This window comes from Lathyrus oleraceus, chromosome 4 (assembly GCF_024323335.1).
Source record: "Lathyrus oleraceus cultivar Zhongwan6 chromosome 4, CAAS_Psat_ZW6_1.0, whole genome shotgun sequence".
Lineage (NCBI taxonomy): Eukaryota > Viridiplantae > Streptophyta > Magnoliopsida > Fabales > Fabaceae > Lathyrus > Lathyrus oleraceus.
The window spans coordinates 181,329,348-181,343,007 of record NC_066582.1 but is presented as its reverse complement, the minus strand read 5'-3'; the positions used below and the strand labels follow the sequence as shown (position 1 = coordinate 181,343,007).

The window sequence follows — 13,660 nt, the reverse complement described above, 5'->3', positions numbered from 1 at the left end:
CAGCTCCTGCTTTGAAGCCTAGTGGAGGAATAACAAAGGAAGGAACATGTTTCCATTATGGTAAGACCGGACACTGGAAGAGAAACTACCCAAAGTACCTGGAAGATAAGAAGAATGGAGTAGGGACTTCAACTTCAGGTATTTTTGTTATTGAAATTAATTTATCTACTTCTGCATCATGGGTATTAGATACTGCATGTGGTTCTCACATTTGTACCAATGTGCAGGGGCTAAAAGGAGTAGAGATTTGGAAAAGGTTGTTGCTTTAGCCGTAAGAACTTATGTATTGACTTTACCTATTAGTTTAATAATTCAGTTAGAGAACTGTTATTATGTACCTGCAATTAGCAGGAATATTATTTTTGTTTCTTGTTTAGATACGTTTGGTTTTTTTATAATAAAGAACAATTGTTGATCTATTTATTTGAATGATATATTCTATGCTACTGCACAAATGAACAATGGACTATATGTCCTTGATCTTGAAATGCCTATTTATAACATTAATACTAAAAGGATGAAACCTAATGAGTTAAATCCAACTTACCTTTGGCATTGTCGATTAGGCCACATAAATGAGAAACGCGTTTCCAAACTCCATAAAGATGGACTCTTGGACTCTTTTGATTATGAACCATATGAGACATATAGATCTTATTTAATTGGAGAGATGACAACGTCTCCATTCACAGGAAAAGGTGAAAGAGATAATGATATTTTGGCCCTCATACATAGTGATGTATGTGGACCATTGAACATACCAGCCAAAGGAGGTTTTCAGTACTTCATCACATTTACTGATGATTTCAGTAGATATGGTTATGTGTATTTAATGAAACACAAATCAGAGTCCTTTGAAAAGTTCAAGAAATTCAAGAATGAAATACAAAACCAAATAGGTAATAATATTAAAACTCTTTGATCAGATAAAGATGGTGAATATTTAAGCCTAGAGTTTGATGACCATCTGAAAGAGTGTGGGATTCTATCCCAACTTACTCCTTTTGGAACACCCCAATGGAATGGTGTATCTGACAGAAGAAATAGAACCTTGTTAGACATGGTCCGATCCATGATGAGTCACACCGATCTTCCAAACTTCTTTTGGGGACATACACTATTTACAACAGCTTACACACTTAACCGTGTTCCATCCAAAAAGGTTGAGAAGACACCATATGAGATATGGAGTGGTAAGAAACCACATATCTCTTACATGAAGATTTGGGGTTGTGAAGTTTATGTGAAACGACAAATTTCAACTAAGCTTGAGCTCAAATATGACAAATGCTTATTTGTGGGGTATCCTAAAGAAACAAGAGGGTATTACTTCTACAATCCTTCTAAGGGAAAAATGTTTGTCGTTCGAACTGGAGTTTTCCTAGAAAAGTATTTTATTTCCAAAGGAATCAGCGGGAGGAAAGTAGAGCTTGAAGAAATTCAAGAATCACAAAGCATTGATACACCTATGGAGGAATTAGAGCAGGAAACACAAGTAGTTGTGGAGGAGCAACCTGCTCAAGTTGAACAAGACCAGCGTTGGTCAAGCATGATACATCACTTACCTGAGAGATATGGATATCTTATAATTGATTAAGGTGATGTATTACTCATGCAAGATGAGCCTGTGACCTACTAAGAGGCCATAACCGGTCCCGAGTCTGAGAAGTGGCTAGAAGCCATGAAATCTGAAAAGGATTCCATGTACACAAACCAGGTTTGGACCTTGGTAGAGCCTCCTATAGGAGTTAACCCTATAGGATGCAAGTGGGTCTTCAAAAAGAAGACTGACATGGATGGTAAGGTACCTACCTATAAGGAAAGATTGGTTGCAAAAGGATATAAACAAATTCATGGGGTTGACTATGATGAAACCTTTTCACCAGTTGTAATGCTTAAATCTGTTCGGATTTTACTTGCTATCGCTACATATCATGATTATGAAATATGGCAGATGGATGTCAAAATTGCTTTCCTTAATGGGAATCTTCTTGAGAATATGTACATGACACAACCTGAAGGATTTGACATACCAGAAGAAGCCCAAAAGATAGGTAAGTTACAAAGATCAATCTATGGATTGAAGCAAGCTTCTAGAAGATGGAATCTTCGTTTTGATGAAATAGTAAAACAATATGGATTCATCAAGAATGAAGATGAGCCTTGTGTTTACAAGAAGGTTAGTGGGTGCATGATTGTCTTCATGGTATTATATGTAGATGAAATATTACTCATCGGAAACAATGTCTCTACCCTGCAATAAGTAAAGTCTTGGTTGGGGAAATGCTTTTCTATGAAGGACCTAGGTGAAGCAGCCTATATATTACGAATCAGGATCTATAGAGATAGATCATAAAAACTGCTTGGCTTAAGTTAGAGTACATACATAAACAAAGTGCTGAGACGCTTTAATATGCATGATTCCAAGAAAGGATTCATACCTATGCACCATGGCATGTGTCTATCAAAAACATAATCCCATTCAACTAAGGAAGAAAGGGATCGCATGAATAAGATTCCATATGCATCTGCAATAGGATCTATCATGTATGCCATGTTATATACTCGACCAAATGTCTCGTATGCTTTAAGTGCAACAAGTAGGTACCAATCTGATCCTGGTGATGCTCATTGGGTAGCTGTCAAGAATATCCTTAAGTATTTGAGAAGGACTAATGACTCATTCTTGATATACGGAGGCCAGGAAGAGCTTATTGTAATTAGATACACCGATGTTAGCTTCCAGACAGATAAGGATGACTTTAGATCGCAATCTGGTTATGTGTTTTTCTTAAATGGTGGCGCTGTAAGATGGAAAAGTTCAAAGCAAGATACAGTTGCCGATTCTACAACCGAGGCCGAGTATATTGCTGCCTCAAGTGAAGCAAAGAAAGCTGTTTGGATCAAAAAGTTCATTAGTGAACTTGGCATAGTTCCTAGCATTGTGGATCCCATTGATCTCTATTGTGATAACAATGGTGCTATCGCACAAGCTAAGGAGCCTAGATCTCACCAACGATCCAAACACATAATTAGGCGTTATCACCTTATTCGAGAGATAATAGATAGAGGAGATGTGAAAATATACAGAGTACCTACACTTTACAATATTGCTGATCCACTGACAAAGCCTCTTACACAGCAAAAGCATGATGACCATACTAGATCTATGGGCATTAGGGGTATGCCTGATTGGCTCTAGTGCTAGTGGGAGATTGTTGGTGTAAGCCCTAGAGGCCAATAATTTTGGTACCTGTATCGAATTATTTATCAATAATAAAAGGCTTTTTTCTTTATTATGTTTGTTTAATAAAACCCCTAGAATAGCTAGTCCGTTTAATGTATCAAGTGTGACTTGATCATGAGATCCCATTAAACATAAGGACACTATTCTTAAAGTATCCATAGTCGAGTTTTGTTGTGAAGTGGGAAAACATTAAGGCATTAAGACTGTTATGTATATAGCCTGATGACCACATCTCATGGATCATGGATAAGGAGTTATCAAGTCTTAAACATGGGTATGAATATTAGGAGTAATATTTATACTAGATTGACCTGCTATGAGAATACCATATAGAATGTTATGCAAAGTGTCATAAGTTATTCTCATGGTGATAGTGGTGTATACCACCCTTCGACTTGAAACCACTATGGACCCTATATGTAGAGTCGAGTAATTTATTGCTGATCAAACATTGTCCGTAACTGGATGACCATAAAGATAGTTGATGGGTACTCCACAAAGCATATTGAGGGACATGAGTGACCTAGATGGAATTTTCCCATCCTGCGTAACAGGATAAATGTCTACGGGCCCAATATTGAACTGGACAAGGATGACACGGTCTATGCCTTGTGTTCAATATAGACATATGGGCAAAGGGGTAATTATACACATAAGTATTATCACAAAAAGGATTTGTCAGATCACATGATATTTTCGTGTCTTGGATAGCAGTGATATGTTGCTAGATACCGCTCACTGTTTATTATGTTAAATACGTGATTTAATATAATTGCTAATGTCGCGAAAACCTACAGGGTCACACGCAAAAGGACAGATTGATGAGAGATAGAGTAAATAAGGAACACCGTAAGGTACGATACACTTAAGTGAATTGTATAAAACTGTAAGGTACGGGTTACTTAATTAGAATACAAAATATGGTAAGGTACCACGCGCTTAAATGATTTTGGCATATTTTAAGATATGGGCCACATACACTTAAGTGGGCTTTTCAGCTTGCAACCCACACAAGTGGTTCAATAAGTAGAACCCTTGTGTAGAAGCATTTGTTCAGTTGAAAATTTTGTTTCTCTCTCTCTCTCTCTCTCTCTATATATATATATATATATATATATATATATATATATATATATATATATATCACTCAAAGCCTTCATTTGTAGCAGCTAGCACTGAGATTGAAGGAATCCGTTCATGTGGACTGAGTAGAGGCGTTGTTACCATTCAACATTCGTGATCACTCCTTAGATCTGCATCAAAGGTTTCAATCGCCACAAGACGTAATGATTCTATCACTAATCATGCCCATTCGTAAGGATCACTAAGGGAGAAATTTTTAATTTCCGCTGCGTTTTGGTTCGCGATTCTCCTTCAGAGACTACCAAAGAAATTGGTCAAAAATACCTATCTAAGAAGGAAATGGTTCTTATGGGTAAAACTCACAAAGTAGAATGAAAACCCATGAGGAAGAAAAGAAAGTTGATGGAACTTCTCAAACATAGTTTCAATATCACCCCTAAGAATGGTCTAGAATCTCCTAAAATGAGAAATTGAACCCACCAGGACCAGGACTCTTATTCCATCACACAAAGTAAAAACCCAGTTAATCTTAGAAAGGAGAACATGAGAGGTAAGACTAAACAAATACTCCTCTAAAATAGATGGGAGAAAAGTCAGACGTGGTGGTATTGTAACACCATAAAACATGTCTGAATAGAACTGAATCAATACATCATAATCAAAATCTCATAATAATTGATTACAAACTAATCAAAGTAATGCAAACGACCCTTATCCCTAGTGTTACAGATCATAGCATTCTTATTCGAAAACTAGAATATACAAAAGATAAAAGTCTGCCGAGAGGCAACAATCATCTCACTGCAACAACGAACCTCCGTTTTGCTAATCACCTGTGCAAAGCACATCACAAAACCAAGTAAGCAAGAAAGGAGTGAGAATATACTTACATATAGTAATGGTGAAAGTTTAGGCAAACAATATGATAATCGAGAAACAATAATTCACTCAAAACATGAATGATAATCATGCAATCACAAACACAAAACACAACATCGAAACAATCATTCATCACAAGACACATCAATGTATGCAAGCTTAATGTTCACCGACTTCATCACCTAAATGCATGTGGTACCAAAGTTTTGTGAACATCAGAGGTATCTTACTGATATCGTCCACCATCAAAAAAAGTTTTCGTCCCCTCAACTAAACCAAATATCCCCACCATAGAATCTGAGACATACCTCTAGTCCCTCAAATATACTAACGATCCCCACCATAGGATCTGAGGCCACCCAAAAATAGACCGAAGTCTCACATAACTTCGAAATAGTATGAATGCATGACATGTTATAATGATTTAAATCGACATCCATAGAAAATCTCCCAGACATCATCAAAGGTTGTATATTCACTAAAAATGACATGTCATCATTATCACCAAACAGGTTCCAAGTATGAACCCAAATGATGTTTATAGTCCCCCAGAATAACATCGTAACATCATTAATTCCTCAAAAGGATAAAATAAAATAAAATATAAGGTTTATAATTAATTTAATTTTATTACGAAAAATTTAAAGTCATCAAAACTAACATCATTAATTTTCAAACAAAAAGACTTATTTCAATTGAGAACAAAGATTTGATTAGTTTTATCTTTATTTATTATAATCAAAAGGTTAATCCTTATGGAATTGACAAAGGTCTTTAAATACATAAAACAAAGAAACTCCAATGAGTCTTATGAGCTTTTAAAAAAAGGAAAACACTATTTTCGGAACTTAAACGACTTAAAAAATGAATAATCACTACATAGCAGTGAGTTTGACTCCTGACACGATTCCCTTTCCAAAAAGATATAATACGGGTTATTCTAACATCAGACGTCAAACTTGCGCATAATTATGTTAAATTACTCTGAAGCGCTATTTCTCCTTCGATACGTACAACCAGCCATCCTACATCCGATTTTTCACGTTTCTGCCTCCCAAGGTCGAATTCTTACAACATACAATTCCCAATGATAAATTCGCAAAAGTTATGATTTTTTCTCAAAAGATTAATTTTAGAATTTTTATAGAAAAAGTTAACGATTAAGTTATTTTTGTATGAAAAAGGGATTACGATTAACAAAATGATCAAAAAGGACAAAAATTGACCAAATGAGATTATCCAATTTGGACACAGGTCGAATCACTAATGATCCTTAGTTGTTACAGTAATTTAAAAAGATTTTCCCAAAAATTATTTTATCGATTAAAATACCCATATTGATACTATTATCTATTCACCCAAAAGTGACAAAATGAGATTATCCCACGTGAACACAGATCGTAAAACGAACTATCGATTTAACCTTCAACACTAAAAAAAACTTATATTCATATCATTATCCTTATAAACACTTGTGAGATATTATCATATAAAATTAACCAAAACGGTTTTGGGAAAACCCAATTTGGTCAAACATTCAGGGATCGATAGTTTTAATAAAACAATCACAAACATGCAATTTTATATTATACTAAATCAATCATACAATTTATAGGGTCAAAGATTCTTGGCGCTGATTAGAGGGGAAAGGAACCCGCATCACCCTACTACCTAAAAATATACCATATTAGTAAGAATTTCTCCCTTCTTTTACCTTATCGATTGAGCTTTCAAGGTATTGATATTCCTCCATCTCCAAATCCCTGCGTCACGATCACTCCCCAAATGGTCTCCCCAGACTCAGATGTGCCGTTTAGTGATATACCTCAAACCTTAGTTTTGCCCTCACTCTCCCCCCACCCCTTAAGATATATATAATGTTTAATCTAACATTAAGATTAATTCCCAAATATTTAGTCCCAAACAAAATATTTATTTAATTGATAAATAAAATAAAGTAAATCTTAAATTAAATAATTATTCAATTAAGGGTTACACCTTTAATATTTAAACAAAATATTTATTTGATTTTGAAATAAAAATATATTTCTAAAATAAGGTGTCACACTATATTTAAATAATTATTATTATAAACCTCAAATAATGATTATCGTTATTTTGGAATAATTAAATAAAATCTACTCTTGCACCTAAATATTTTAATAATTATTAAATTATTAAAATACCCTCGAATACTCTAAAACATTATTAAACACCCAAAAAAACACCACCATCACAAAAATAAATTATCAAATAATTCATACAATTCTATAATTAAATGAAAATAATTAAATAAGTTAGGGGCGTTACAACTCCCCCCACTTAAAAAGATTTCCGCCCTCAAAAATTATCTGGCGAAAACAACTCTGGGTAGGATTCCTTCATCCTGCTCTCCAGCTCCCAAGTCATGTTACCTTCAGTAGGTCCTCCTTAAATGAGCTTCACTCGAGTAATATCTTTGCCTCGCAACTGCTTAACCTCTCGATCCACGATCTGAATGGGAGCTGCTTCAACAGTCAGGTTGTCACGAACTTGTAGATCGTTCATATGGATTACGTGCGAAGGATCATGAACATACTTCTAAAGGATCCACGTCTATACCACCACTGGAAATTACATTCCCTAGAAAACTGACTTCACGCAACCAAAACTCACATTTAGATATCTTGGCGTGTAATTTCATCTATTTTAAAACTATAAGCACAATACGAAGGTGTTCTACATGCTCTTCATCTGATTTGGAATAGATAAGTATGTCATCAATGAAAACCACAACGAACTTATCCAAATACAGTTGAAATGTCCTATTCATATACTCCATGAATACACCAGGTGCATTAAAAACTCTAAACCACATTACTGAGTACTCATGGTGACCGTACCGAGTTCTAAAATCAGTCTTATCAATATCTTTGTTCTTCACTCTAATATGATGATACCCCAATCTCAAGTCTATCTTGTGAATACACATGCTCAACCAGTTAATCCATAAGATCATTAGTTCTGGGAAGAGGATATTTATTCTTTATAGTAACCTTGTTGAGCCAACAGTAATCTATACGCAATCTCATCTTTCCATCCTTCTTTTTCACTAATAACACCGGAGCTCCCCAAGGGGACACACTTGGTCTGATAAACTTCTTCTCAAGTAGGTCTTCCAATTGCTTCTTCAAGTCACCCAACTCTGCTGGAGACATTCTGTACAACACCATAGATATAGGTCTAGTACCGGGTACTCACTCAATACTAAATTCAACTTCTCTTTTTGGTGGAAGATTAATAATATCGTCTGGAAATACATCTGGAAATTGACACACTACTGGTAGCTCATCAATTATTGCTTTAGTCTCTAACTTCAAATAGGCCACCATCGTGAATACTTGGGCTTCATCTTTCATTAGTCCTTCCAATTGATTAACAAATATGAACTTGGAAACTTCCTCTTCCACATACTCAGGAAACAACACAGTCTTATCATAGTAGTTGATATGAATATGGTTGAATTGTAACCAATTCATTCCCATAATAATATCAAGATGACTTAGCGGTAAGAAAACTAAGTTAACACCAAAGTTCTTACCGTAAATTGTCAAATGGCATTGCAAACAAACCATAGAAGTATTTACCGACTCCCTAGCTAGAATATCGATAACGATATTACCATTCATAAAAGATACCATAAGATTTAATATTTTCATACAATCAACAGATATAAAAGAATGGATAACACCTGTGTCAATAATAATGATTAAAGGAACACCGTTAATAAAACATGTACCTCGTATGAGATTATCAGTCCTCGAAACATCCCTTCCACTGAGAGCAAAGACTTTGCCTCCAAATTTGACCTTCCGAGTCTTCTTAGGTTTCTGACAGTTGGTGTTGAACTCTAGTACTCTTGCAATCATTAGCCTTATGCCCAACTTTCCCACATTTGTAGCATGTCACAGCAGTACACTCTGAAGCACGATGACCAAGTACACCACATTTGAAGCACTTGATCAAATTAGCAACACCTCCCCCACTTTGACTCTTCCCATTGTTACTGTTATTCTTCTACTGAAATTTTTGTTTGCCCTTACCATCTAGAACAATATAAGGTTTACTGTGATTCTGGTTACCATTCTTCTTATCACTGGAACTTTGGTAATAAGTAAATCTTTCATGACTGTCCTCATCATAAATATGACACTTGTAAAATAGAACTGGAAATTCATGGATCTCCTGATAACCAATAAACTGCTTGATCTCTGGGCGAAGTCCACTCTCAAACTTGATGCATTTGCATTCTTCAGCATCAACAACATTGTAGTGTGGATAGAGTCTGACCAATTCTTCAGGTTTTGTAGCACAATGCACCTTTGACATATTCCCCTGGCTCAGATTGAAAAATTCAATTTCCTTCTTGTTGTGGACATCTGCAGGAAAGTATTTCTCCAAGAATACTGCTCTGAATACATCCCAAGTTACCACGGTACCTGCAACTTAAAATCTCTGTCGTGTATTATCCTACCAGTACTTTGATTCCTCAGAAAACTAATGAGTCCCATAGAAAACCTATTGAGCATCAGGACAAGCCATAACTCTGAATATCTTATGAATCTCCTGCAACCAAGCTTGCGTTACTCCATCATAAATACTTCATAAATCATAAAACAACAGATGTTGCACAACGGAAATTTATTTAGAAACACCAAAAAACATGTATGAATAGAACTGAATTAATACATCATAATCAAAATCTCATAATGATTGATTACAAACAAATCAAAGCAATGAAAACGAACACCCTTATCCCCAGTGTTACAGATCAGAGCATTTTTATTCTAAAACTAAAATATACAGAAGATAAAAGTCTATTAAGAGGCAACAACCATCTCACTCCAACAACTAAGCTCAGTCATGCTAATCACCTATGCAAAGCACAACACAAAACCAAGCAAACAAAAAAGGGATGAGAATATACTTACATATAGTAATGGTGAAAGTTTCAGAAAATAGTATGATGATTGAGAAATGATAATTCACTCAAAACATGAATGATAATTGTCATACCCCCAAATTTACCCTTTTTTTCTTCCATTTATGCATACCTCATTTGCATACATCCAAACCATATCATGCATGACCATATCATACCTGAATTCATGCTTAACCAAGTTTATGCTTCTAAAATCCTCGTTCATCAATTTTCTTGTGTTGAAACTCCCCAACAAAATGGGAGGGTTGAAATAAAACACTAGCATCTTTTAAATGTTGGTTGTGATCTTCTTTATCAATCCAAATTTCCTAAACAATATTGGTCATTTGCTATTCAAGTTTCCACATTCATTATAAATATAGTTCCCACCCTTATTCTCCTTCATAAACCAATTTATCAAGCCCTACAAAACAACTTAGCTGACTTTGGTTCATTTAGAGTTTTTGGATTACTATGCCATGCTTTAACCTTTCAAGCTCACATAACCAAGTTTGACCCGAAGGCAAGAAAGCATATTTTTTATGATACAAACCATGCATGAAATGGCATGTATTTCTTGACATGCATAACCAAAAAGTCTTTGTAGCCAGGAATGTTTCATTTCATGAACATATTCTTCCATATAAATCCATAATTAAATCCTCATCCATATCTTCGACCTACTTTCAATCCATACCTTCCACAAACCACACATACTAAAACAATCACTTACATCCACCTGATATATCAAGCACAAATACAGACAAAGCTCATGACATCATTCCTTAACCAAACCATAATATATTTGTTGATCCACCAAATGACCATGCAATTCAGCATCACATTCCTGCTGATAACCTTACCATTACACACAATATTACACAATCTCTTACTCACACAAATAATGAAAGTCACACATCCAATCATAACCCTTAAATAATAACATCTTCAAGGGTGATACATCATCCCTCTTATTTTCAATATTACATATGCCATTCTACTAGTACTAAAAACCAATCATCCAAATATATTCTTTATCCCATGTCTAATTTCATTTCACATCATAAATTGTCTTCTTCATATTCACACTATTCTTTTCCTCTAGTGTCCAATGTTGAACCTAAAAATTACACTGACACAACCAAACGTGAATGTTGGAACTAGTCTATACACTTTGAACTTAGTGCTCTTGAGAAAACATGTACATGAAAGCTTGTGGATCTGCCACTTGGAATCACATCAATTTGTTGTATGTGGATATATAAGATCAAATACATGGTATATGGATCCATTGATAGACTAAAAGCTAGACTAGTAGCTAAAGGTTATGACCATATTAAAGGTATTGATTACATTGATACCTACTCACATGTTGCCAAACTCACCATTGTAAAAATTATCATTGCTTTAGCTTCTCTCCATCATTGGCATTTATAAAAATTGGATGTTAATAATGCTTTCGTACATCGTGAACTCACTACTACGGAAAACCCCTTTTACCTCAGATGGAAAAAAGGTTTTACCTATGTTTTATATGTGAGTTAACGAAAGACGTCATTAAAATCTTCCACTTTTCTCCTCGGGTATATTTCCTGAAGGAGAAGAGCGATCCAAAATGCAGCGGAATTTAAAAATTTTCTCCTTTAGTGATCCTTACGAATGGGAATGATCAGTGATAGAATCGTTACCTTTTGTGGTGATTGAAACCTTTGATGCAGATCTACGGAGCGATCACGAACGTTGAATGGTAACAACGCCTCTACTCAGTCCACACGAACGGATTCCTTCAATCTCAGTACTAGCTGTTATGAATGAAGGCTTTGAGTGTGTGTGTGTGTGTGTGTGAGAGAGAGAGAGAGAGAGAGAGAGAGAGAGAGAGAGAGAAACAAAATTACAACTGCATAAATGCTTCTGCACAAGGGTTCTATTTATAGAACCACTTGTGTGGGCTGCAAGCTAAAAAGCCCACTTAAGTGTATGTGGACCATATTTTATGATATACCAAAATCACTTAAGCGTGTGGTATCTTACCATATTTCGTATTCTACTTAAGTACACTGTACCTTACGATGTTCTACAATTCACTTAAGTGCACCATACCTTACGGTGTTTCTTAGTTACTCTATCTCTCATCAATCCGTCCTTTTGTATATGACCCTGTAGGTTTTCGCGACATTAGCAATTATATTAAATCACGTATTTAACATAATAAATAGTAAGCGATATCTAGCAACACATCACTGCTACCCAAGACACGAAAATGTCATGTGATTTGACAAATCCTTTTGTGATAATACTTATGTGTATAATTACCCGTTTGCCCCTATGTCTATATTGAACATAAGGCATAGACCGTGTCATCCTTGTCCAGTTCAATATTGGGCCCGTAGACATTTATCTTGTTACGTAGGATGGGAAAATTCCATCTAGGTCACTCATGTCCCTCAGCATGCTTCATGGAGTACCCATCAACTGTCTTTATGGTCATCCAGTTACGGACAATGTTTGATCACCAATAAGGCACTCGACTCTACATCTAGGGTCCATAGTGGTTTTAGGTCGAAGGGTCGTATACACCACTATCACCATGAGAATAACTTATGACACTTTGCATAACATTCTATATAGTATTGTCATAGCGGGTCAATCCAGTATAAATATTACTCTTAATACTCATACCTATGTTTAAGATTTGATAACTCCTTATCCATGATCCATGAGATGTGATCATCAGTCTATATATATAATAGTCTTAATGCTTTAATCTTATCCCACTTTACAATAAAGCTCGACTATGGATACTTTAAGAATAGTGTCCTTATATTTAATGGGGTCTCAAGATTATGTCATACTTGATACATTAAACAGACTAGCTATTCTAGGGACTTTATTAAACAAACATAATAAAGAAAAAGCCTTTTATTATTAATAAATATTTCGATACAAGTACAAAAAGTATTTGCCTCTAGGGCTTACACGAACATTTCCACCGAGGGAAAAATTGTATTGGTTAGAGGTTTGATCCCTAACAACAACATTTTTGTATTTTCAAAACTAGAAAGCACGCGCCACTATACCTATTAGTTCCTGTTAATATCCGATGTGGAAAGTAAGTTTTTTACCTCGCTTTGAATTAATAGCTGAGGGAAAAAACATGTTTATTGTCAACTATAATTTGTTTTAAATTTTAATTTGACCTGCATATTTTAGACATAACCTATATACACATTTTGTGACTGAATCATAACGTTTTATTTTATAACAAAATGAAACCTATTATTATACACATAATACCATATTAAATTGTTTATAAAATTTGTAACATAATCTAATATACACATATACAAAATGGTACACCAAAAGAATCTATACACATTATTTACAACAATCAAAAGAAACTTGTGTTGTCGGGATTAATAAAATAATATAAAGCAACTGACCCAAAGTGAACGGATGCCATTTATATCTTTTAGTGGAAAGGGCGTTGGATC

At 35.0% G+C, this 13,660-nt stretch overlaps 1 protein-coding gene across 1 annotated transcript; it reads right to left on the bottom strand.

Annotated features, from left to right (window-relative positions):
- Positions 1 to 8,445: 8,445 nt before the first annotated feature.
- LOC127136584 (uncharacterized) lies at positions 8,446 to 9,577 on the bottom strand. The gene is made up of 2 exons (XM_051063125.1): positions 9,292 to 9,577; positions 8,446 to 8,939 (listed from the first exon to the last, which is right to left on the bottom strand). The coding sequence occupies exons 1-2, from the start codon at positions 9,575 to 9,577 to the stop codon at positions 8,446 to 8,448; spliced, it is 780 nt and encodes a 259-aa protein (XP_050919082.1).
- Positions 9,578 to 13,660: the final 4,083 nt, after the last annotated feature.

Bases quoted from the DNA above. Each gene is read 5' to 3' on its own strand.
- LOC127136584 (XM_051063125.1), bottom strand. From the start codon at position 9,577: ATGTCAAAGGTGCATTGTGCTACAAAACCTGAAGAATTGGTCAGACTC. The intron at 8,940-9,291 runs GTAAGGGCAAAC...TTATTGACACAG, and splicing joins ACCTTATATTGTTCTAGATG to GTGTTATCCATTCTTTTATA.